At 38.8% G+C, this 27,335-nt stretch overlaps 1 protein-coding gene across 1 annotated transcript in view; it reads right to left on the bottom strand.

Annotated features, from left to right (window-relative positions):
- Nucleotides 1-26,347, bottom strand: part of SLC28A3 (solute carrier family 28 member 3) — a 38,817-nt gene extending 12,470 nt beyond the window's left edge. Inside the window, exons 1-9 of the mRNA XM_048291873.1 lie at nt 26,212-26,347; nt 18,567-18,668; nt 14,545-14,627; nt 11,953-12,044; nt 10,355-10,544; nt 8,312-8,456; nt 6,862-6,975; nt 5,399-5,476; nt 778-858 (exon numbers count right to left, since the gene is read on the bottom strand). Coding sequence (XP_048147830.1) covers nt 778-858; nt 5,399-5,476; nt 6,862-6,975; nt 8,312-8,456; nt 10,355-10,544; nt 11,953-12,044; nt 14,545-14,627; nt 18,567-18,668; nt 26,212-26,268 — 942 coding nt within the window. The 5' untranslated portion in view covers nt 26,269-26,347. The remainder of the gene's footprint in view (nt 1-777; nt 859-5,398; nt 5,477-6,861; nt 6,976-8,311; nt 8,457-10,354; nt 10,545-11,952; nt 12,045-14,544; nt 14,628-18,566; nt 18,669-26,211) is intronic.
- Nucleotides 26,348-27,335: the final 988 nt, after the last annotated feature.

The raw sequence follows: 27,335 nt of genomic DNA, 5'->3' as shown, positions 1-27,335 counted from the left end.
AGAACTGAGAGTACTCCAGGCTCCTTCTGGGCACAAAATGTTAAACAAAATTAAACAAAACAGATGTTTTCATGTGTTCTTATTATTTATGTTCTTGTCCAAAGAGACTTGGATCATATGAAGGGGAAAAATATGAAATTTAGATTAAGGTTAAAATTGTCTCATTGCAATTTTAGCATACCAGGTGCTAGGTGAGGTTCATGGTGCTTATATAACAGTACTATGAATGTAAAGGGGCAAAGTACTTTTAATTTAGGAGTATCTTTAAATAAGGTTTAACGACCACCATAGAGGAAGATCTTTTCCCTCATATGATAGTTTTACTGGACAGATCTTATCTTAATAGACACTAGCACTACACATAGATGCTGACAGAAATGAACACTTAGGAGAATGAGGCGAAGAACCTGCTTTGACCTTATTTGGGTACCTGTGATAGGAAGGTACATGCAATTGCTACTGAAATGCTTAGCAGAAATCCACTGTCTGTGACTTAATCTCCATCCTGCACTTTGAGGGCTGTGAGAAGGGCAGGCAAAAAGGAAGATTTAAGCAAGTATGGCACCTGAGGAATGCTAAAGCTAGCCAGGGAAATCTAACAATTAATATGACATAAGCAATGAAACCAGACTGAGAGATAGAAAATGTGGAATGTGATGCCAATTAAGATTTTGCAATGGTAATATTTGGAACTATTTCCAGGCTAGGTTCCTCTGCATGTGTTCAAAATGTTTCCCACACTAGCCAAATGAGCACCTAACTGGTAAAAATGCATACCTTTCCAATTAGCCACTGCATAAATCCCACGTGGTAAAGCATAGACATAACCGTACTGAAGAAAACCACAATTGGCAGCACCTGGTTTGAAGACACAAGATCATTAAAACTTCTGGAGTAGTTTCCTGTCCTTTAGGCCATTTAATCTTTGAAAAGGGAATCCTGCTTTTGAAGTTGTACTTACAGGTATTGAAAAGTCATCTTAAAGTTTACTCTTAGCTGTAAAATTTTTGACCTTCCTGATTGTGCTGTAATTAAGTAATTTTCATTTATCTATATAGTTTTCTAACACAACCGTGATTGTTTTGAAACTGTCTGGTTTAGCATGATATATGTTAGTTTATAGCCATGTTTAAGTTAGTTCAAACATTTACATTCTTTAAATAGAATCTATTTAAAGGTATATACTTACTAAATACAAAATGTGAATATCCATCTCTTACTTTGGAGACTGAAAAATACTTTCTTTCAACATAATTTAAAAGAATTGCATGAATGGATTATTAAATGGATTGGATTATTAAATCTGATGGATTATTAAATCTGTTGGGTTTCCATGCTGAATAAAATTAATATAACTTGATTCTCAAGTATGTTAAAGATACAGGACCCCACCACATCTATGCTAATACACAAAAGAAAGAAAAATTCCCCCAAAGTCCACAACTAGTCAGACAGATTAGTTACAGCTAAAACAGTACCACTGTTGCATGAAAAGGGGAGGCTTCCTCAACCCTTAGTGTGGAGAGATTTATGTGACCCTCAGTGTTTAATTTGTCTGACAGTGTCCCAGGAAAGCCAAGACCCTTGTACCTGATCAGTTTGTCAGCATCCCATTAGGGGGACTCCTCATTGAGCAGTCCTGCTGGATTGGAGGGTGATTTGACTGTCTTAGTCAGGGACACACACCACCAGCACAAGGGAGACCTCTCAGCAGGTCTTTCCCTTTATTAGAGTGTATTATCCATTGCTGGCAACTGCTAGCATCTATGAAGGATTCACACTAACAGTTTATAGGATAACACTCTTTATTAATATAAAATCATGACAGGTTAAGGTTTGAAGATTGTTGATGATAGTATCTGACTGCAAAAATATACTTAAAGGAATACACAGACATGCTCAAATCCCCAGTAAAAGTAGTCAGGGTGCATAGAGTCTGGTTCTTACCCAGTAGGTGTTCCTATGGGAAAGAAGACAGGTTCAGCCCATCAACAGCAGCTACGATGGAGTGTTCCCTAACCTCCGTTCTTAACTTACATAATATTTCTTCGTGTTTACATGCAGCTTGAGTGACTCTAGTCATACATACCTTTGTTACTGATCGGTGTAAAATTGTCTCCCTTCGCTTTTAAAGATACAGTCAAAAATAATGCAGAGAGCATCCCATTGAGGGGTGGCAGTACCTCGGGGACGGGTAACTTTGACATGGATGTGTGCATTAATATTATTATTAGGCTTTAATGAAGCAAGTTCATCAAAGGAGAGGGATTTCTCCACAGTTGCTGGCTCAGCAGTGGGACATCTTCCGTTCTTTCCCCGGGTTGACAGTTGGTATGTGGCTTATCAGCTACAATGTACCACCAAGGTCCCTTGCCTGCAAGGATTTCCACAGAGCCTGGCCATGGTGTCTCCACTCTGCTTCACCCTCCATGTCATCCCCCTTAGTAGATGATGGCAAATCATCGTGGAAGAGGTTTCAAGTCATGCGCCAACCATACTCCATGCAGGGAGCAGCAACCGTGATTTACCGTGTATTATAATTCCTGTTAAGATGCTAATATAACCCCTCAGTTTCCTCTAAATGTATCTCCAGTTACCAGTCCACAGGGCCTCAGTCATTTTCCCACAGCCACATAAGCTTTCATGTGTGTTCACTAATGACATAATGCATTGCAAATAAAATCAAGTAACAGAATGAAAAACAACAAACCACTTTGTTAGTTCAGGCCTTTTCAGTAAACAGACGCTATGCCTTTCTAGAGGAGAGCTGGTACTATGAACAATTTGATAAACATTTAGAAACTCAATTTTGATGATCAGAACCTTTCATTGAAAGGACAGAGTGCAATTAACCAATATTGTTGTGCTGTTCAACAGGTTAATATAATGCTGCTTTCTCAAGTTTGGTTCTTTGATCTTTTTGTGATTCTGTAGGGATAGTTTGCCATGCAGTAATACCAGAAGCTTTAGATCAGTAAAACAAATATCTTTCTCTCCTGCCTTTTCTTTTGTTATTACCATACAAAGCAGGGAGTAAAAATTGTTGGCTGCTCTCAACTCCCCTCCCATTTGTGGCTTGATGTTTAACTTTTTCCTTGTTTTCCTTTAAAGAAGTTGCTATTGATGTTTAAGGAACATCCTGCTTTTTCATACACTCCTAAAGCTTGACCTTCAAAGCAAAGCCTTTCTCAGGGAACCATAAATTTTCCTGGTGTTAAAAAGAAGCTAAAGATTTAACAGAAGTCTTATTTCTTCTTTGCTCAAAGCAAACATTGCCTTTTGTAGTCAACAGGATAGAAGACAAAGTACTAAAAGGCCGTTTCCATCTAGTTAACTGCTTGGAAGTGCTTATTTATGTGGGAAAGTGGTTTTTTTCAGAATTCTGAAATGATGCATCTGCATACACAAATACACATCTAAAATAACCCAGTTTATGTATGTAAATGCGTGCATTTTTGACTAATTAGTGCTTCCAGAACCGTGTGCTCAAAGGCACTGGGGGACTGGTGGGCCAGGTCAGAACCCATACAGGTGTGCATATGCACATATGGGATGTGTCTGCTCTGGTAACATGTCCACTTCACCTGGCAGAAAACTGATGTGTCCCTGCATATTGCTAAGGATGCAGTATGGATACAACTGGACTCTGAGTTTTCTGCAAAGACATATCCTGTCCCTTGTCTAATCTCTCAGGAGCTAAGCACTGTCTTTGAAGGATGCTTTGAAGTATCTTGGGGCAAGATTTGGAGAGATCATCACAACATGCAAAGCCCATAAAATATCTGAAAGATATAAAGAACCACTTTGGACCAACTTAATGTCCAAGTAAATGACAAGTGTTTCAAGAGAGAAGAGGCTGGCTGTCACTCACTGTTGTTGGAAGAGGGAATTCCCTGTCTACAGGAGGAGCAGATGCAACATGTTTTGGTTCTGCTGTACACTTGTCTGCCATATATATATACACATATATATATGCAGCTCTGAAAATCAACTCATGGGTTTTTGTTTTCTTGTTTTTCAATGTGAGAATAATCTACTTGCTCCTGTTATAATCTTCTAAAAATACCATGGTTTTGCTGGCTTGAACCATAGCATAAGACTGATGGATGTTTGCCTACACAGAATGAAACTAGGGCTGTCTGGTCCCTAGTTATGGCTTTAGTAAGCAAAGTATTTTGCATCATCACTGAGGCACTAAAAGTCACCTTGGGAAAGAATCATATTCATAAGGCATTGTCAAAAACTACAGAAAAAATAACACAGGGGTGTGGGAATTAAATAATTTAATCCCCAAAACATGTAGTTGGAAATAAAAATTGTTATTTGAGTACTCAATAGAGTAAAAGTGAGAGGAGCCTGGAAAGCGAAACTAAAGGTGCAAAAGTACTGCTCTTAAAATGTAATTCATATTTATTGATGAAATGCCTAATTTCTTTTTTCCTTCTAAGATGTTCTGACTATTCTTAGTAGCAGGCTATTTTGCATATAGCAGCTTCTTTCTCAAGTAATGAAAGAGCTAAGGTTGAAGAATATCTAGTTTGGAATATCACCTCAAGAAAAAAAATAAGATAAAAGGCATATAAGTCCATGGTCAGGTATCTGAAATATCAAAAGAAGGGTCTCTGAGTAGGTCCTGCTACATTTTTCTTATTTGTTTGGGGTTTATTTATTTGTTTTTTGGGTTAGTTTGGGGTTTCTTTTGACTTATATGTTCTTAATTCGAACCTAAGCAGGCATTGTGGCATGAGCGACTTCTCAGACCAAAACTAGGAAGGATGCTGGTACAGATTAGAGAGCACAAAGCAGATGAACTGCATTCCAGCTGTTTCTTAGGTCTCTTAAGAGAAAGATGGGAAATCTCTCTGTGATCTTACTAATGCAATAATAATGTAGTATCATGTAATTCTTCTTTCTAAGGGAGCTTCTAGCTCTTCTCCCAAGCATGAATAAATACACATCTAGGTTCTACACTTCTTCAGGGGGAATGTCTGTGAGGCAGTGATCTGCACAGCACTTAAAGGTACAACAACATAGCATGGTAGAGCACTTTTACTCATGGAGAGGTAGGGAAGATATGTAGGAGGTAATATTTCTTTCAGTGGCCAGGTACAAGCCTTTTAACCTATTCCTTGTAGAGAGATATGCCAAAGTTCTGTCTACATGCAATATATGTTGTTATAATTAAACTAAATAAGTGCAATCTAACTCAATGTATAGCAGACAATGAAAGGGCTCCCAAATTTTCTATTCAGAATGTCACATAATAAGGCATAATTTTCCTGCTGATTTCTCTGATGACTACATAGGTATCACAAGACAAAATAAATTTATTTCCCAGCTATACTGTTCCTCTTACCATTGTCTATCTGCCACATATGGCATATAACAACCGTCTTACCTTAAAAGCAAAGAAGTGATCCGTGTATTTGTCACCAAACACAAACTTGGCACCTGTATCAGAGTACTCCAGAAAAGTCTAGGGACAGAAAGCAAAATAACTTATCCATAAAACCTGGGTACCTGCCAAAACCCAAGAAAATATTGCTAGTTGTCTTGCAGAAATTTGGTGAGGTACAAGAAGATTGGGCTCTGATTTGTATGGGTCCAGGCCTCGCTGACTGTGTTTGGCTGAGTTGAGGATCTCTGCTGTGCTCTGCTGAGTACCCGACAAAATAGAGGCCATAAGCTACACTGAAAGAAACATTTACTCTTTAATCCAAATACGCTGGTGCATTCCTATGCTCCATCCGATGTAAATAGGTAAAATAAACTACACGGCTTAAAACGGAGGTTTGATGGCTGAAGTAACGAGTTTGGGAAGGTGTAGCTAAGAGCTAGCCTAAGGGAATCTTCTACTTTTTAATTCTGATCCGGTGGTGCATTTTTATACTTCTGATGCAAATATATGCATTAATGATACAGTTTAAAATGGAGTTAAAATACATTTTGTAATAGCTACCGTAATTAGTTCTGACAGGAGAGACTGTAAGACATAAAAATATGAAGCTAACGAAAGGGGGCACCAGACCTGCTTCGGTCAGAAACTGCAAACCTGGTGACAAAACCCAGCTGACTCCCACTGCCTGCAGATTAGACGTCAGATCTGTGCTTTTGCTCCCACACAGAGACAGTACATTCTGCACTGTCTGGTTTTACATGTGCTTAATTACCTGTGAAGAACAGCCGTGAGAATAGTATCCCTGGGGTGAAAAGTCTGAACGTCCTTCAGGGGGGTACTCTCTGATCTATATTTTGGATATTGCTTATTCATTAGTTTACAGTACGAGACTTAAAAAAATTTTGTGTCTGCAGAGACATCTGTGGACAGATCCCATCCCATCCACTTTTTAGAGATCCCTTCTGGCATGCAGATGTGGTTTTTGCCACCTGTATGTATCTGAATTAATTTTCTTATATGTTATGAGGACTATGAAATGTCCTGGGTGCCAGGAATGTTGCTGCTCTCAAGATAATTAGGGCTGTGCCCTAAATCCCAAGGCTTTTCAGCATATCATGTTTATTGCAAGGGTGATTTGGAGTTGAGTCATTTCTAAAAGTTCCTATGAGTGCCCTGGCACAACAGTAGTTTGTGTTTCAAGAATGCCAATTTACAACTTCAGCCCAATGATGGTAAAGCCATTAATAAATGGGATTACTCTGGCCACTGTATTAATGGAACAAAAAATAAATGAGAAGAAGGTTGAATTCAGGAAGTCAACTACCTTTCTGAGAATCCATTTTTCCTCAAGAGGAGAAAAAATCAAGGGACAAATGGATCCTTGAACAGACTGTTCATATAATTTAAGACTTTCAAGACAGAAAATTATATTAAACAAGTAAGGATTTTGCTCAATAGCTTACCTGGATCTGAATGCCTAGCCAGTTAAATACATCAAAACCCACTTTGGTCCTCAGAATAAGAACCCCAAGAATAAACTGCATTCCTATTCCTGAAAATACTGGTCTCCAAGCAACCTAGATAGACAGAAAAATAAAGAAACTGCTTGTTATTTATATAAATAATAGTTTACTTTGGATGTTTGTTTAAATAATGTAAGGGTATTGCCTGACTATACTGCAGGACAGGTGCAGCTGCCAAAACAGGTTGTAGGGGACTTGGATCTTCACATATCTGGACAGAGAATAAGGAGATATTTTTATAGGGTTTGTCATTGGGTAATTTCAACTCTGCTTCTGTCCACTAGCTTTAAAGACTTTTGATACCTGAGAACTACTCAGTTATGTATTGTGATTCATCATATAAAGGCAGTCATAGGAAAAACTGTGACTGCTTATGATGAGTTTCTCTTCACTACACTGATGATTCCTGTTCTGCTGCCTCAGAATCAAATTACTTACAAGACAAAAAGCCGAGATGGTGTTCTCTAATTTAATCAGATCATATTTGAGTAACACAAACCAATTAGGTGTAATGAGGACTCTTGGGAGAGCACAAAGCATTCGGAGTATGAGTTTTCACCTCAGTTGGAGACGACAGCAGTTGCAAAGGATGGGGTAAGTTCATCAGTCCTTGCTGAGAGGACTTCACCTGTTAAGAAAGTCTCAGCACTGACAGAAGACATATTGAAAAGTATTGGGAAAACCTGATGACCTGGACAATAGATATATGATTAATGAAAGCATGCAGAGGTATGTGAGGCATGCCAACAGGAGTAAAAGCTAAGGTGGTAGTTGTGGTGGCTGACTTAAGCCCTTTGTAATACCACAGCAAACCAGAGTGGACATTTCTGGTGGAAAATTAAAATAAATGGCATTTACGAGCCTATGGGAGTGGGTGAGCAAAAGGTGAGGATCTCAGCTCAGCCTCAGCTGCTGAATTTGCAGTGGGAAACAAACTTGTGAGGGGTTAAGAGCTATACAAATCTATCATATCTCTGGTTCCATGCTATTTGTGTTGATGTGATGATGGTGTCCTCAAGTAAATAACTGTGATGTGCTGAGGACTGTGGTGAGGCTCCTGTGGTTGAAAACATGGAAAAGGCCTATCTCAGCTTGCACTGATACTCCAGGAGCAAATGTATTCCAACATGTATCATGGCTAGAACAAAAGATGGGCAGCTGCTTCCCAAAATAGTGAGAGACCAGTGTTGGTACAGCCCCACGCATGCTCCCCAACAGCAAATTTATTTTCCTCAGAAATTAAATACGGTGCTTAGTCTCAGGCAAGCCTATATTTTTACTTTCCCACATTTTGTTACTCTTACTAGACTTGGTGCTAGGGTAGGGGAATAGCTTTTTAGACACAGAATAAGAAAATTCCCGAAAGGCCCGTCAGGGAATAAATACTCACTCTGGTTGGATATTTGGAAAAGATAAGCATCAGGAGAACATACATCACAAGCCCACCAAAGGAGATTAGCTGACGGGATCCTTGTTTTGTTGTGTCGAAGATGAGCCAGCAAATTATAGTTATAATAAGAGCTGCACACAGCACCCTAGATTAAAAAAAAAAGCATCATGACATCCTGAAAAAGCTGTTTGGGATATTTCTTTCCCTTCCTGTACCCAAAACATTTGCATCTCTGTTTGTAAATAAACTCTTTGTACAATGTATTGTATGAAACCTGTAGCTCTACACAAGCAGGAACCTGCCCTTGCTGATGTACCTCTGGCAGCATCCTTGGTGACATCTGGAAGAAATGTCCTCCAAGGCAGAGTATGGGGGGAAACCCAAAAAAAGCATGAGTTACTCTTGTCGGGGTGCTATTTCTATTAAATGAATTGTGATATCTTTCTTTCTCACTTCATCCTTCTTTTCCTTCCCTTCCTTCCTTTTCTTTATTGAATCTTTCTTTAGTTCGAGGCAAGACAGGCTGTGGTTTTTACAACTTGCCCTATGCTCTTTAGCTGGTGGGGCTATGAAGCACACTCTACTGAGGAGCAGGCTGTAAACGGCTCTTTGTAACCATTTGGTCTGCTCAGCTATCTCAGAAACAGTGGCAAGAGACGTGTACATCTGTGTTTCAGTGTTTCTATGGTCCCCACTATCAGAACCACGTTAAGCTTATTTATTGAAGGTAATTACCACAACAACAGCCTGGAAGGCAACAAAATACATCATCCCATATACAGAGAGGATATAAACACAGTCCCAGATCTTTAATGCTAGTTTTGTCTAACTGTAAGCTTTCACTGATTTCAGTGGTACCTAGGTACATAAATTCCATTTTTAGATGTGGATTAAAAACATTGCAGGCAAACTCCACAAAATGGCTTGGCCATTGCAATGCTGAGTAACCCTTTCTACACCTGAGAGACTTCCTGTCTCTTGGAAGGAAACAGTTAAGTGCCTAATCTGCGTGTGTACAATTTAAGGATTGCAGCCCAGGTAACATGGCACTTACTGCCCCAACTCGTTCCGTCTGCTCCTCGGGGCTCTCCTGTTCCTTTTGCTCCTTCTCCCAGAGAGGCTGTCAGATCATCTAATGGAAATACTTCTGTGTGACTGCTTTCTAATGTGGCTCCCGAGGAGAAGGACCACAATCTCTATAGGACCTTTCTTAGCAAAACCATTTTTAAATCGTAAGAATAATCTGGGACATTTCATGCACTGAGAATGACTCCTCCTTAAAATTCTTTGTCTCTCAGCTAGTAGTAACCTAGCTGAAACAGAAGGTAGCTTGTGAATTTAGCTTTCCTTTTTAATGAGATTTCATTTGGTCTTTTCTTTGGTCTGTAAGGCTCCTTGTCTCCTCATTTTCCCGGGGATAACTTCAAAATCCCTGATCACTGCTCATGAATACTTGAAATAACTATCTGACAGGTCTAATTATTTACCATTTATCTACCAGATGAATGTCTACCATCCCAAATTAAGGTCATACGACCTTATTATGACATTAAATCTGGCTGGCATGTTTTGATTCCTGAAGGTCAAGTAAAAATTGCTGTGGAGGTATGTGGAAAAGCAATATCTAGATAATACACTCCAATCTTTAGCAGTTTGCATATGTTAGAATTAAGGTTTTAATAAACCTAACAGCTCTCTGAACAGTGAAGCACTTTCTGGCTTGCAGAAAGAATGCAAAAGCCAGCAACACACATGGACTTTTTTGAACGTATTCTCTTTGAACCACAAATGTGTTCTGCCTCAATTCATGGTATTTTTCTACTCTTTCTGTGAAGACTTTTGATCCCTAACTACTGTATTGAAATCCTGAATGTGTTCCTGATATCTATAAACTGGTAAATACTGAATTATTCTGTATTATTGAGATATGTATGATTGACCCATCTCCTTGTGTTTATGGGGGAGTAAGTTGAAATAAAATCATAGGGGTAACTTGACTACTGCATTGTCCTTCTACATAAATAGAAAGTAATTAATATTTACCATTTCAACCAAAACCACTGTTTTTTCAGATATCTGTCTCCAGGGGAAAAGAGCGCAGCAATTCTGTCTTCATACTTAGCTATTAAAAAATCCCAGCAGATGAAGAAGATGGCTAGGACAGTGACAACAAAGAGTGGCAAAGCTCTCTGAAAATTCAAACTGCAGGCTGCAATAACTACTGCCAAGTATGCTGTCACAGAAACAAGAATATACATGTCAGTTAGGTTGGTCTTTTCAAAAACAGGATCAAACCTTAAATTTATAAGATGTGATCAAAGTCAGGCCCGTGTTTATCTTTTCGGTGCTTTTCTGACTCTCAGACTAAATACTGAAAAATTTTGCTTCTGTGAATAGTGTTGTTGCTTATGATATGCTCGTTGATATGAAAGGTGGCTTTCATTCTATCAAAGCAGGTTATACGCTTTTGCCAAGGCAAATTCATATCAAACATGTTAATCACTCGAGAAAATTAAACACATCTATAGAACTTCTCTTTCCTGTGTAAAAAGTATGAATTAAGAGCATGAGTCTTTTTCCATTTTTCAAAAGAGGATGAGTTTGCCCAATAAAACTAGAAACAAACACTTACAAACATATGTCAATTGACTGAATTGATGACCTTTCCAAGTAATTGTGAAGCTTAAAAGTAATTTATTTCAGAAAGTAGTTATGAAATTATTTGACAGGTTCACTGGTGATAAATGCTGGCCAAAAAAATATTCTGTTCTTGTAAAGAATAATTTGATTTTGTCTATGGCAAATAATGAAGAAGGACTACTGATTTTTGTAATGCAAGTTGGTTTTTTTACGGAATTAATATATGAAATCCTGACATATTCTTAGAACTCACTCACTCTCTTGAGCCAGAACATGTCTGTACTATGACAAAGCAAGACAAGATGATGTTATGAGGGCAGGATATTCAGCATGCAAGCAGCACTTTTATAACCCCTTCTGGTGTGCTGATGCCTATCTCACAGACATATTTCAAGTCTCTGGGTTCCCAGTAGTCAAGCAGGAAGATCTCAAAAACAAACTTGGTGAAGTGGAAAGAAACAAACCAACCTGCTTGCGAATTAGGAAAGGGAGAAAGAAGAGTATCTGAATGATTTTGCAGTGCATACTGTCTAAGTACATTTACTCTAGAAAAAAATTGCTGTGACTATTGAGTAATATGGGTCAGAAGAGAAAACTTTCCTTTCCAGCCTGTTGATTTAAGTCCAGTCCTATTAGGTGGCTGACTGTTTTTAATGTGATTTCATGGTTTTGGACAAGTTACTGAAATCGTAATTTTGGAGTCGCTGGTGATAGAGTAGACACAAAGTCTGAACTATCCTGTTATCGCAAGTTTAATTGCTAGTCAGACTTTAAACATGCTGGAGAAGCAGTTTAGCAAGATTTGTGCTTTTGTTATGTTTGGGAATGAGCAGGTGTTGCAATCTGGAATTTTCTCTGGGACTAAATTCTTACCTACTTTGAAATACATTCTTAAAGACAGTCAAGAGTTTTTATGTCAGACAAAGACACTGCACAGCCTACAATCTCATACAAGTAAATAAATAAGGCTTCAGCAATCCTGGGTGTAACATATACTGTACCTGTTATTAAAATTCCATAGACCACAAAATAAATTCTGGTTTTATGTTTCTTGCAAAATTCGCAGACTTCATCATATTTTTTTTCTAAGAGCCTAGGAAAAAAAATTAACAAAGAATAGAAACGTAAGCTTTTGCAGAGGAAAATTGTGTTATATTGGTCAAAATTTCTCCACTGGAATTCACTGAACTTGGTAAGGGTTAAATTTGGATCTCAAAGTGACAGATAAGAAGTGTCTTTTGAAAGGGACTTCTTCGGGTTGATGTTGGACAAGTGAAAAATAAAATACAGCAGATATGTAATGGGACAATCTGTAATGTAATGGGGCAAAGTCAGCAGGCCAGTTCTCCTACCCTCTAAAGTACAGCTCTTCTGTGAAGAGATCTGTTAATGGAGTTAGTGCAAACTGAGTAGGTAGGTAAAGACTGAGTGTTCGTTACTAGACCCACAAAGTCTGCTAATACAGCCAGCCCAGCATTGCTATGCAGAACAGTAGTGTTGCTGTAATTGTGAAGGCCTAACATTTGTGTGTGTGTGTAAAATAAACAATGCCGAATAAAACCTTATTACAGTGTGCATAGATGTTTCTGGATTTTTTAAAATTTTGTAGTTATTACATTAACTTTTCATCTCATTATCTCATGACAATTTTATTTGTTATATTTGAATGTCATGCTCTAGTATCAGTTCCTCCAATTATAACGTATTTCACTTTGTTTTCCTCACTAAAGGTAACAGCGTGATTTCATGAGGAAGGTGGAAGCCTAGGGAAAGAGAGGTAAGGGAGTTTATTCAATACAGATTTCCGATGTTAAATATGCTTGTGACGTGGACGTATATCAATTACAAAAGCAGTGGCTAAATAAATACCTTCATATTGTGCAAGATGGAAAAAAATTTCAGCTATGGGTCTGTCATCTCAGAGGCACTGCTTTAGAGAGGCACATCCCTAAAGCAGTGCCTCACATTCCCAGTCCATAAAGGCAGTGTTATATTTAGAGATGCTAATTATCCAGACTGTACTTGTTTGGAAAATAAATGCAGCTGGAGCTAGATGCACACTGAAATCCAGCATGAATAGCCTTCTTTTTTGCACTCAAAAAATTTCAATTAATTTGAAATACATTTGAGAGAAAGAAATATTAATTTAAATTATATCAGCACTCAGAAGAACAGAGCAGGAACACACTCCTTCACAAGTACAAAGAGTAATGGGTTCTCTGAGAAATCTTGATTGCTCTTGATACTTCAATTTCAGTTCTGGGAATTCCTGTTGCTTCACAAATCATAGCCTTTTTTTTTCTAACTTGTAGGAACATTAGGTTATCTACCCAATCTCAGCAGAAAGATTAGATAGAACAGGAAAAGAAAAAAGGAGAAATGAGAGACAAATAGACGAAAAAGGCATTAAATTTATGGCTCGTCCATCACCCAAGAAAAGGAAAAAATACTATCTACAATCTGTTACTGCTCCTTATGACTCCTTTGTGATTTAAAATTGTTACTTTCAGATTACAATTTCTTGTAATTCCTTCTTTTATCTAACATCTCTCTCTCCTTGTTTTATTAATTTAGACTATTATCACCTTGGTACCAGGATATCTTAAATAATTAGACACATATGTCATAAATATGCAGCTCTGTTCTGAAAGGTGGCAGAAGAAATATGTTCCTTATGAAATATGGTTAATTTACTAAGGAAACATTCTATTCCGAAGTTGATCCCAGAGGCTTGAAATGTAACTGAAGATGTTGAAAAAACAGGTCTCACTTAAGCACATTAATGTGAAATATTTATATATGTCAAAACTATTCTTGCTTGCATTTTGCAACTCAGAAATCAATTTTCTCTTGTGTATGTACTCCAGAAGAGAATGCTCACACCTTGTACTTGTGTAGTGAATCTGTGTTATCAATAGACTGATCTTTCAAAAGCGCTGTGTCTCAGACCACAGGCTATTCAGTACTATCTGTTGAAAGAAATCAATGACACTTATGAACATTTAGTATGATTTCAAGTATTGTGTCTTTACTTTTTTAATGCCTTAAACAGGGTTTGTTATTTTCACAAAAACTCTTAATCCTCAAGTAAAATGTAGATGTGTGTTTTCACTCTGTGATCACTTGGGAGTAGTACAAACAAAATGTAAAACTTTTCTCCATTAAAATGGCTTTTTTTCACAGCTATTCTGTTCTTATTTTGTGCTGGAGTAAATGGCTATACAAACTGAAAGACAATAGTGAATTTTTAACTTCCCAAAAGAGACCACTCTTTAAGATCTCTCTTTAAAATCACTGCTCTAGAAATACTGGAAAAGAAGTTATTGTAAAAGTAGAAAAAATATTGCTCCTTTAATTTGCAAGGCTTTAAAAGGACAGTTCCACACGCACAGATGTCATTTGTGAGGTATAATAATTTTAAACATGCTGTGTTTCTGTATTACACAAATTGCTAGGCAATACAAAGCTCTATGTAGCACTGGGGTACAGCAGTGAAATTTAGAGCTGTCACTCCAGAAGTAGAAACACTGGCAGCTTTTTGCTTAGGCCAGGATGAAGTGAGTGGAAGACTTACTCATGCAAAAACACATTACCCTTTCAAGCGTGGTTGCTCGTCATCTACGGAGTCACGTTTGTTTTCATGCAGATCACTCTCAATATTGATGTATTCATCCCCCTGGAAAGCAGATCAGTGCCAAGGTTGTCAGAGGGGTTTATGCTTCTTAAGTAAGGTGCAAAAAAGCATCCCCACTGGCAGATGGCTGAAGCAGTCTCTAGACTTTCCTGTCTGCACTGTGTGCATGGCTCCACCTCTCCCATCTGCCACCAACTCTGTGATCAGTATCAGGAAAACCCAGTGTTTAGCCAGGCTGAGGAATTGCCCAAGCCATCCACACCATTTTCAAAGTGGAAGTAAAGGGGGGAAAAAATACCAGTGTTACTCAGAGCTGAAGAGGGCAGGGCCTCATAGATAGTACTACTGCATACAGGTCAAAAGCGCAAACCGCAAATTAGCCAGCTTGCCCAGCACCTCCTGTAGATACCCCCTGGTTTTGTTGTTTCTCTCTTTGCAGAACTTTAACATGATGGAACTTTTGTATACGGAGACTGGTTAAATTGGACAAGGCTCAGTGTTTTAAAAGTTTAAGCCAATAAATTTGTTCTTAAGAAAAACCACTGCCTGAATCCACACAAACATGGCACTATTAAAGCTTTTGAACAACTACAGGCTGACTTGCACGCTGTCAAGGACTGCCTTTAGGCGGCCAGGAGGGGCACAGTCCCTCAAAGCTGCTCAGCACACCTGTGGGGACCGTCATGCCCACACTGCACCACTTCCCCCACCCCGCTCTGGTGGGGCACAAGGAAGGCGCCTGTCCCGTGGCTACTTACCTCCATACCTGTGGTGGGGCCTGCAGAGTGGCCAGGGCCCAGGGGAGGCGACCATTGAGTTCAAAGACAGCAGTGTACCTGCATATGGCCCTCACGCCTCTCCCTTTGAACACTGTGCCAGGGCACTGTGACCAGCTGACCGGCCTGGAGTGTCTGGCCATGGCCAAGACAAATGCAGACAGTCTTTGTCTGGCCTGGCAGGCATTCCTACCCTCTTCAGAGGAGCAGCCCACAGTTGCCCAGCCACTCTTGGAGCAGTGGCAATCTGCAAGTGAGTTTGTCTTTTGTTACTCTGTCACTGTTGTTTATAGCAAGTCAGTTCCCCCGTCTGCTGTGGAAAGCAAGGCCCATCACAGACCTTGTCCTGGCCCCTGGATTCTGTCTGTCTGTCCTCCTGCAGGTGCTGCCAGAAGTCCTGGAAAGCCCTCAGTTAGTTGCCAGGGAGAGACTTGAATCACAGTCAAAGAATGGCCTGGGGTAGAAGGGACCTTAAGGATCATTAAAGATCATCGAGTTCCAACCCCCTGCCATGGACAGGGACACCTCACACTACACCAGGTTTCTCAAAGCCTCATCCAGCTTGGCTTTGAACACATCCAGGGATGGGGCATCCACAACTTCTCCGGACAAATTATTCCACGGTCTCATCACCCTCACAGTAGAAAATTTCTTCCTAATATCTGATCTAAGCCTTCCCTTTTTCAGTTTAAAGCCAGTTCCCCTTGTCCTATGACTACATGACCTTACAAAAAGTTGCTCTTATTTTTTCATAAGCCCCCTTTAAGTGTTGAAAGTCCACAGCGGGATCTCCAGAGCTTCTCTTCTCACAGCTGAACCACATCTCTCTCAGCCTGTCAAGTGTCTTCGGACTTTAATGATCTCAAAGGCAGAACTAACGCATGGTGAGACCAGAGGAGTATGTACATGGAAGCCACTGTTCACTCTCCTAGGTAAAGCTCGGCGTAAGACCAGCAGGAGTCTGTTGGTCCTCTTGGCTGCAGTTTTTGGAGTGGGGTGCTGTGGAGCTCCACTACAACTTATGGCCATATTTTCACTAAACTCAATTTCTTTCCCTCTTTGGTCTTGACTGTGAAGTAAAGCAAACCTGAAAAATGCCTACTAAGTTACTATTACTTTTGGTAACTGGCAGTACTCTTCTCAGTGGCTGTACAAGGTAGGCTTCTCATCTTAGGGACACTGAGTGCTGATAATATGTAAGTATCATTTATTCCTGAGCTTAAATTTGGGATATATTGCATATCAGTGCTTCTCACAGATTTTTTAACCTGCATTATAAATCAAGAGAGTCTCAGCCCTCCAGGCTGAAGTGCTGTGCTTTCATGTTTGCAGGCACCTACACTCCCTTTGGTACTGTGTCCACTCTCCTGGTTGCGGCTTGAAGCTCATGTCCTACAGATATTGCTTTCATCCCCACCATCATTCCCAGTGCCCCCACTTCTTGCACTGCCTAGGACAGGCCATGCTCCTCTATCTCTTTCCTGCATGCCACAACATACTCCCTTTGCCTTGTCACTCACAGCCTGAACTCTGGCTCTCCAAATTTGTGAAATATATGGTTTGTCTTGAGAATATAACCTATTTTTCCTTTTGAGTATTTCAATTACAAAAACATCAATCTACATCTTTTCACATAGTTTACAATGTATTTAAATATGCTCAGAATATTATTATGTCAACCTTTTATTGTCACAAATACTTACGTACAATAACATTAAAAGGTGCTGAAAAAATCTGAAGTCAAGGACAACTTTCTGTGAAAGTGTGCAGACACAAAAGGAAATTGGGGGAATGGATGCAAACCCCTTTTATTTTTTTTCATGGGCAAACATGATACCAGGTCTGGCCCTTGGGGAGTGTTGGCCCTTGCTGAGAGTTACCTAAGGGCTGCGTGGAGCATGTGGACTTCTGCCAGCAAAGGGACACACTGCAAAGCTCATGTTGTAAAGACCCTCAAAATAAATTCTTACGCCTCAGTCACAGAGTGCCTGAGAAATTGTTGGTGTGAATATATGCATTTCTAATACTCTTGAACCAAGCAGAGGCAGAATATTTTCAGATGAACCTTTTCAGTGGGAAATTGGTTTCTCTGGCAAAAATCAGGCTTTCATAGATGCCACTGCTTTTCTCCAATTTTCTACTGTTTCAATCAGTTCTGAAAGCCCTTTTTGGATTTTTTGCTTTAACAATTTCCTTTTTGCTGGCTTTTTTGAAGATGAAGGTATAGGCACCATCTACCACCTTTCTCTCCTAAGATCTCAGATCCCAATCTAGCTCCCAGGAGTTCTTATCGGAACAGTCTTAGTGATGCTTTCCATCACTGTATATCTGGAATTAATTCAACTTTGAGAGCAGAGACATCACTTTGGCAGCATGCCTTTGCTGCCTCTGATCATATCCAAGAAAACAATAGAAGGCAGAAATGAGTACCCACTGCATCAAGTATTCCTTATATGCTGCTTTGAGTACTATTACCAAATTTGGCAAGTAGATATGATTACAACAGAACTGAATTTTTAGAGTAGCAAGTTATTTCTGGAGTGTGGATCTGAAAATATTAATACCTGACAATGGTAAAATAACTGGATTTTTTAACCTGACTCTCATGTCTTCATAGTGGGATATTCACTATGTGGGGTTAAACAAACATACAGGCAAAAGAAGTCAAAATGAACATGTTGTTTATTACAGTAATCTGTATTGTGTTCTCTTCTTCTCTGGTCAGTTTTACACAGGACCTGTTTCCTCAAGTTTGTGTTTGTCTGAAATTTTCCCTATTTTGGATTTTTATTTCATAATTAAATGTTGATATATTATTAAATATTTAGTAATATGAATTCTCTGTCTGATTGGAAGATTGTATCTCTAAAACCAGGGATTACAGATTCTCTTTTACCACCTTCTTATGACAACGTGTGTCTATGTCAACTCCTCATCCACAGTCTTCCCTCTGATTACCATTTCTGATGCCTCTTTTGTATGAGGCCATTATGACATTAGAAAAGATTTTTCTGAGCCCTACACACCCTGTAATTTTGTTTTTTCCTTAATGTATTTTTGAGAACAAAACTCACTTCCCTGTTTATACATTTTAAATTACATTCAGATTATGTTAGAACATCTGTCTTAGATATATTATTACATTGCTGACATTGAATTTGAGGTTTACTAATTTTCATAAGATTATTTGGAAGAAAAAACTTACCTGATTAGTATGCACTGTTTTCTTATTTTGTGAGTTCTTGATTGTCTGTGAATTGTCTCCAGTGCCTTTCAGATTTGTAACATCCACACCACCGCTGTCATTCTAGGACCAGAAATTATACTGGTTCAAATCAGAAGCTGAAAGCCTTTCTCATGTACAGTAAGAACTGATTTACACTCTGATGCCTGGGCTTCCATGGAAGAAAGTGAATGGGCAACAGGAAATGGCCTCAAGCTGCACCACAGGAGGTTTAGATTAGATATTAGGAAAAATTTCTTCACTGAAAGGGTGGTCAGGCATTGCAACAGGCTGCCCAGGGAAGTGATAGAATCACCATGCCTGAAGTTTTTTCCAAAAACCTGTAGATGTGGCACTTTGGGGACACAGTAATTGGTGAACATGGTGGTGCTAGATTAATGGTTGGACTCAATGATCCTAGAGGTCTTTTACTATCTAAATGATTCTACAGTTCTTGGTGTTACTTTACTGGAACAGGGAGCCCAAAACTTGGTGTGCAAAGCCTGGCTGTTCAGTTCCTGCACTATAGCCTTGGTCATGCATGGTGCTCATCTAATGTGAATCTGCTGTTTTCTTGACTAAACTCACATATCTCCCATGGTGAATTGTGCTGCTCATTGTCTCAGGACTCGTTCAACAAGTTTATAAAAATCCAGCCCTTCTCCTCATCAAGGGCAAAATGGACTATTGGGGCCTTCCCCAGTTGTTAGTACCTTTGCTCTGGTATTTATGCTCCTTACATGGAGTAAATGTGAACATGTACTTCTATTGCTCTTAAAATAAGACACTCGGGGTACCTTTAAAGAGAGGAGTTAGTTTTACCAGACTGAGGGATGAAGACAGTCATAACCAGCCCCACTATTTCTACATTTTTTTAAAATAAATTCTTAATCTCTCTTTCCTTGTTCCTTAACGTTTTGAAGGATACATTATCTCTTTTTAATGGTCCTAGAATGTCTGGTTCTTGGTTTTGTAAGAAAGCTGCTTAAACAAAATTTCAGATAACTTATACCTGCAGTCACTGTGAATGCTTTGTATTTCAGTAGTTTCTTATGGCAGCAGTTACAGTATGGTCAATTAATTGGGTTTTATTGCACGAAGTAGCTCATTATTTACATGGTAATAAACCCAGTAAGTTAATATTTACAACGACAACAATCACTTCCACATGAATAATACAAAATAAGCTGAATCATAGTAAATTATGATAAACACAGGAATAAGCAGTACTACTAGATATAAATTGAATTTTGCCTTTTAGCAGAAACATGACCTTAGAAGCAACTAGAACAATGCTCAGTAACATATTTTCCTTAAAGATACTTTGCCTCTAAACTTAACGTAAAATCAGTTTCAGTAAAAGTGTTTCTGTAACTTTGTGTGTCTTGGAGAAGAGAGAGGAGTCACAAGAAGGTGTTTATTCAAGTGCTGTGGCCTTGATATACCAGTTCCCATGCTTCTACATGAAGAGTTTCTTTTCCTTCCCGTAAGATAGAGATATTTCTTTTTCAAAAGCATTTGTTACTTGTTTGCCTTCTAACTGTGCCATCATAAGAGTTTACTGTAGCTGCCCCTGCAATCAGCAACAAATGCAGCTACTGAATACTCCATACAATTAAAAAAAAAAAAAAAAAATCACAGGAAGCAGTGATTAACTCTACCACTGAGATATATTAAAAATACTACACAGGACAGCATAGTGAAGGCAAAGCTGTATAGTTCTGTAATTCACATACACACACACACACACACACTCCTGAGATAGTATCTTTGAAGATTTCTATACTTGGGGCTGAGGAAGAAAAGGTAGGTTTCCTAGGACTTTTGTCAGCAAATGTGTGAAAAACAATAAGCATGCAAGCTGCTGTCTATGAAATACACAGGTAAAGAACAATCTGTGTTGGAAGAAATCTCTAGAAATCACTTTGTCGAATCCACCACTCAAGTGTAACAATTACCTAAGAGTTTCATTTATAGAGTAATTGAATATATGAATGTATGAGTAATGTAACAAATGTAACAAAACCAGTAAGAGCACCACACGATTGCTGGAATTCAGTAGCCCATGGTGCAGAATGGTAGATTTTTGTCCTTCTCTGTGAACATAAAAAGTCCCTATTTCAACGGATCATATCACATTTCTGGAATACTACTGATTCAGTAGAAACTGCTTAATTACTATTGATAACAAGTTTACTTTATGGCACTCATTCAAAGACTGTTGACTAGAACAGTCTTTGAATGAGTGCCATAAAGCTGAGTAATTTTCTTATTTCACAGCCGTTTTTTAAAGTACTGTCTCTTCATCCTCCCCTTTATAGAATTATTTTGTTTGTTTTGTTTGGTGAAAACATTTAATCCTACTACTTGAAGACAAAAGGCTATTTTTAATTTCTAATAAGAACAGAAATATTCAAGTGATAAATAAAACTGCCTATTCCCTTTTCTTGTTTACTTAGTGTCTGAGTTGCTGAAGGAGCTTCTCAACAAAATGTCAGTCTGTGCATATCACCTGCTGTTGGTGATTGCTATCTAAGCACCCAGCACAGGCAGAAAATGTGTATCCCATTTAAGAAGTATCCTTTTCCAGCTACCTGTAAATGTCTGGAGAACAAAACACTGTAAAAGCAAATGGGAGTTCAAGCCCTAGGAACTACAGTTAGCACAGTCCTGTTATGAGCACAGACCAGTCCAGCAATATGTAAAGTCACTTCTGAAACTTCAATCACCAGGTGACATGAGAGAGCAGGAAGTTCACAGAGAAGCTTGGATGGGAAAATTCTCTTTGCTTTAGTTCAGTTCATAGTTAAAGGATTACAGAATAGATTCATCTATTTTGAATGTTTGCAATACGAAAAGTGTTTTGAAATTGTGCTTCTGCTTTCACAAGCTGCTTTGCTTTGACGGACTGGAATTCCACTCTTGTAAAGTATTTGATTAAATAACAAGGGCATAGAGCTGTCTCAGCTGTGTAAGTGAAATGTTCTTACAGTGTTTGTTTTGTTCCCCTAGATGAGTTGTTCATTCATCAAGTATTGTTGCACAACTACATTCATGGCCCTTCCCTGACTTTTCCTCCTTGCTTTTGAAGGAGAAGGGATTTTGCAAAGAGCAAGTAACTTCTATTGTGCTTTTAAGAATAGCAGACACTCTGGAGTAGATGGTGTTACACTCATGCTAGTTAGGGATGAAAACAGGCTGGCCATCAGGGCATCCAGACTGCTACTTAAACTGTTTATGGTTTAAGGGTGGGTCCTTACATTATACTGGAGATTAGAATCAGGATACTCAAAGAACTCAGTGGAAAACAGAGGCTTCAAAAGCAAATAGTTTAAGTTATAATATCGGATTTTGTTGCATCTTATTAGATTTTTTATTGTATTCGCCCAGCAGCCGTGAAGCCATCTAGTTTACAGGTCAAAATTGCTTTTCTTTAAATATTCAGTGCAACTGAACACCATTCATCTAAATTTTCCCTCATGTATATTTTTTTCTAGCCAGTGACATGATTCTGAAGGAGTTTAAATGCATTTTAAATATTGAGGAAGAGTCTTTTTAAATTAATAACAACTGCACTCATAAATACCTGCCGAATTATAAAACCCAGTGTACAAGACAGGAAGGATGAATGTTCATTATCCACGTACTAAACTACAGTAAATGAGCTGTAGAAACAACAGATAAGAAACAGGTACTGCCGGATTTAAATTTAGCAGACTAAGTCTTCATGGGCTGTTTTGAAAAGGACTGTAAATAAGACTCCCCACCACTGAGTATATTGTTGTTTTCTTTAAAAATTTAGGTTGTCAGGGTAAGATAGTTCGATAGTATCCTGAAATGTAGTTTTTTATTAAAAAAACCCCCAAGTATGGCTTTGGAAAGCAAGTTTTGAAAATGTGGAAAAGGACTGCATAATTTCCTGACTGTATTTGGTTAAGCAATGCAGTGCAACACCGCCTCCATTTCCAAGGGTAAACATAACAGTGATGCTCACGAAATATAAATTCTTAATAGCATCTACAATAGCATCTAAATTAACCAACCAGACAAGAGTATCTAGGCAGCTGTGAAGAATGGCAATAAACAGAAATGGCATTTTTTAGGACATGTTTTAAGCTTGTTCAAATGAAATGGAGTACAAATACTGCATGCATTATGGCAATACCAATGGCCTACCCTTTGGCAGAATTTGAAAGGGGATCCTTCCTCAAGTCAACTTCTTAAGAGCATGGTATTCTCTGCTACAGAAACAGGTACAGGCTGTTTAATGCATCATAACACTAACAATAGGAGGCCAGTAAACAATAATTACTTATTAGCTGTTACTTCCCTTTGCATTGTATTTATTTTATGTTTGCCTCTGTGTTGCTTTTAAATGTAGGGGAGCTTATTCATCCCACCTACCACTCCTTTTTATGATGCAACTTTTATCATTCCTTATGGAGTAAGTGTGACTTGATGTTCAATGTTATCAGAGATTTGAATCATCAGAACTGATTAGATAAAAATTTTGCCTCTTAAATGAGGGCTAAATACAAGCGAGGTAAATCCAATCTCAGTTTTAGGGTTATTGTTAGTGATACAGGGTTTATGAGCAGGAAAATCTGTCAGCAGGTGTAGTGATCCTCCAGCCAGCAGTGCCATCAATGAGAAGTTAACTGAACCACCTTGCAGACAAGAGACACAGTTGCGTTTCCACATATTACGTATGACATTGTAGCTATAGATACACAATCTATTACTCTGGTACATAGACACTTATCAGGAACAATTTTCTGAATTGAGCATAATGATTTAAGTTCCTTAAATTACATGACATTTTTAAGATAGAAAAAAAATTAACAACCTGAGTGTCTCATTATAAACAGTGCAGCAATCTGTTGATTCTGGTTATGAGGCAGCATCCAAAGCAGGTAACTTTAGCACGTAAGTCTTAACTACCGCATTGGGTTTTATTAAAGTAAATACTTTATTACTGAAGTGTAGGGGCATGCTAGGGAAGACTGGCAATATGGATAAAGCTATGTATCTTCTTAAAACCAGTACAAAAACCTCACTTGTAATACACTCAAATGGCTGTTGGTAATTGAGATGCTCCTAATATCAAAAAGAGAGACAAAGAGAGATACAGCAGAGGGGTACATTTGGGGTTTATAGTCTGTTTTCTTTTGAGACCATTTTGAGCTGTTAATGAGGGGGAAATTTGCTTTTGGGTCTCCCAGGTACTGGCATTATCACAAGGCAATAATGCAGGACTTGCAAGTTCAGTGCTATATTCCAGTGGAAACTGCACTGTGTACTAAACAAGTAGCTGATATTTTGCAGAACCATGCATTTTTAAAAATGCAATTAATGGTATTAATATAACTTCATGCTAGATTGATGCATGTCATATCTGAAAGTTAACATTGGTTAACAGAGGGTGTACTACAGTACCACTGAAAATGGTGATGCAGTGAAATGCTTCTGTGATGAGTGAAAATCTTTTCACAGCGCAGATGGATGTGTTTATATATCGATAGCAAATGAAAAATTGAGAAGAGCTCATAGTTACCTCCCTTTGACCATTAGCAGGACAAGTCAAAAAGCGGACTACTCTATATTACAACTTATTCATCCTGTTGGAGTCCCTTTGCAACAGAAAACACAATGCTTCTCATTCCTGACTTAATAAAGATCTGATATGCTCCTTCGTCCATCTTGCTAGCCTTGAGCTGCTTTGTATTACATTGAGAGCTGTTTTGCTAACTTAGGCGCTTTATAAAACAAATTACCTAACTCGGATTTACTTTGTCTCTCTCTTACCTTATCCCCTTGTGCACTACTCATTAAATGGTTCAGGTGCATCTGACGGTACCTATGGATACTTAAAATGGTACGTAAACGGATACATAAAATGGTTGAAATTAAACCTTTTCCGGAACACTTTTGTGATTTAAGTAAGATACTCATTGCTTAATACTGTAAGACATTGTTATTTTGAAGGAATTTAAGTGTTCACTCTTTGTGCAAGAAAAGCTTAAATACAAGAAAGAGTGGGCAATTATGAGATTGTTTACTTTTCAGTGGCTTTTACTATGAAGTGATTTATTTGCTTATATACAGAAGTTTACCTATTTCCTGCTGCATCTTCTTTTCTCCAGAGAGTGACTTACGTGTTGAAACAGAGAGAGACAGTATCAAAGTAAATAAAAATGGTCCAGGTGAGCTAGCTGAGTAAGGCAGAGGATTAACCCAGGTCACTGTACTGTGCTCCACGGACCTCTGAGGAAAAACGTGATTTTCAGCTTAGGCCGTTCAAGAGAGCTCAACACCGAGCTTCTGTAGCTAGGACTCCTCTCCTTTTTGAGTTTGTAAGCACACTTTGGGAGCTGATTAAACTAGCTTAGGCACACATTTTGTGTGAAAACACAGACAGGATGAAACCTTCTCTTATCTCGCTCCCTTGAACTGAGGGAGACTCAAGTTCAAATTGCTTGTCTGTCTGCTCCGAAGCACAGATGCGTTGAAGGCTCTCTGATTACCCAGGAGAATGCCCTAACCACTGGGCTATCATGTTTTAAGAGTTATCTCTCTTGCCAACATTCCGTAAATATTCCCTGATGTCCCTGTCTGTCCCTATAGCGCAATGAATAAATATACAGAGTGGTTGAATGTCGCTGATGTTAGGTAATAGTCCACATGCTTAGCATCTGCAAAGATACTTCTGTGTTATTTGAATAGTGTCGGCTGAGCTCAGGGGCAGCGTAAGGATCGGAGGCTGCAAAGGAGAGCAAGAGGCTGCTTTGCTAACATAGCTTCAGAGTACTTCAGAGCCACTGTCTCTCCCCAGCCTATTCTACTTTCAGCAAAAACTACAGTGAGCCAGCCAGGCTGCGGGTTCACAAGTTTCTGTTTGTCCCTGATCTAATTCCAGTGAAAGCACAGGGATGCTGGACACTGAAAAAGAATAACTAACTAGTTTTGGGGGTTTGCTTTTTTTTTTTTTTTTTTTGGTGGTGTTTGTTTGTTTGGGGGGGCTTGTGCTTCCGCTTTTGAAATCTGCGTTTTTTAAGAAGCTGTTAACGTTACTTTATACCCGGAAAACGCAACACCTTCTGGGCTGGCTCCTTACCTTCTCTCTTTGTTCTTCTCGAGAGCATAACAAGACAATTGCAGTTACTTTATGTATGTAAGAATGATTTGCCCCACTATGATTACATTACTATTTTTCTCATATTATTGATATACGTTGCTTTGATAAGTTATATGTCCACTGCATGATGATGACCTTCTCTTCAACAGAGCTGTAAATTACCTATCCTCAGGAAAAACCAGCAGCTGATACAGCAGATGGGAGCCAGTTGTGAGATCCATCAGCCTATGAAATATTACCGAGTCAGGACACATTTCGAAGATAGCTGTATACCACTGAGTAGAGCATACTCCTGAATACGCCAGTTGTGCTCAGACTGCTTTTTACAAGAGCCGTGTACTTTGGCAGGGTATCAGCATGTAGAGTGTTGTAAAATACCTGCAGGCACAGCGCAAAAAAAAAGCTTTTTCTTTGTTCTGGGGCTGAATTAAACGTTGTTCAACGTTATTAAGTCCTTTCTCTTCCCCATAAAGCAAAGGAAACCACGCTTACCTGGAAGGCCAAATTGTGCACTCCTGAGTGATCATGGTCAATCTCCGTCAACTCCATCTGCTTGGTGTGGACAAGAGAGGTCTGGGTGGACGTTGGAAGCTACTCGCAGCGCAGGGCAGAATCTGCCAGCACCTGATTAATCCGTCCACGGGACCGGTATCACTTGAAGTCAATTAACTGGAGGCCTTCTCAGGTTACTCTTACTCCCACTTAGCTCCACCTTCTCGCTCCGCTGGCACAGCCCCTTTTGGCCAGCATGAAAAACGGCCTTCAGGGACAAGATTAGAGGATACCTGCAGGCCCAAGAAACATATTTCACCCAGTATATCTCTGGGTGATCCTAAAAGCAAATGTGTATACTTGTATGAATTCTGTCCTTCCTCACTTGCATGGGAGAAAACTGTCCACACCCAGATTTTGAGAGGCCAACATGTTTTTTGTCCTTTCTTACAGGTATTCTCAAGTCATTATTTTTGTGATATTATTGTAGCTTTATTTTCATAGTAGTTGGGGACTTCATCTAGCAGGAGAAAAACGAAAATGCGAACAACACTCAAAACTCTGACATGTACTGGTTAAACCACTTTCAGTTGGCATCCTGTACTTTATGGCACCGAGTCTTTTGGTTATCTGTCCACAGATTACTCACCTTTACCTGAGGAGTTTTTCTAATACTTTTCAGGCTTGCTATTTGCTGTATTGCAAGTAGATGTTCTTAAAACTATCAATTGAGTCTCTTACCTACGTCTTTTGTTGGCTATGGACTTGGTGTATGCAGCTTGTTCTATATAAGTCCTGAAAATACTAGCACTATTACAGATGCCAACGTCAGATGGGATTTGTGTGAATATAAATTTTGCCATTAAGAACAGCAAAAATGACAATGTTCTGTTTCTTGGAAATACAATAAAGTATATTTATGAATTCATTAGCTGCCTACATTCATAACTTTTTACATGCAGATGGAAAATGTCATGAGTTATGCCTCACCCTGTGAAAAGCAAAAAACTATGCCCTGTTTTACGTATAAAACCAGAATGGATTGGCATGACTGAATATATTATTTGAAATAATGAACGATTACATGAAAAATAAGATGATGCATCTTTCTGAGTAATCTTCCA

Source organism: Corvus hawaiiensis, chromosome Z (assembly GCF_020740725.1).
Source record: "Corvus hawaiiensis isolate bCorHaw1 chromosome Z, bCorHaw1.pri.cur, whole genome shotgun sequence".
NCBI lineage: Eukaryota > Metazoa > Chordata > Aves > Passeriformes > Corvidae > Corvus > Corvus hawaiiensis.
Note: the sequence above shows the minus strand (reverse complement) of the source record. Positions and strands in the feature narration are given on the sequence as shown.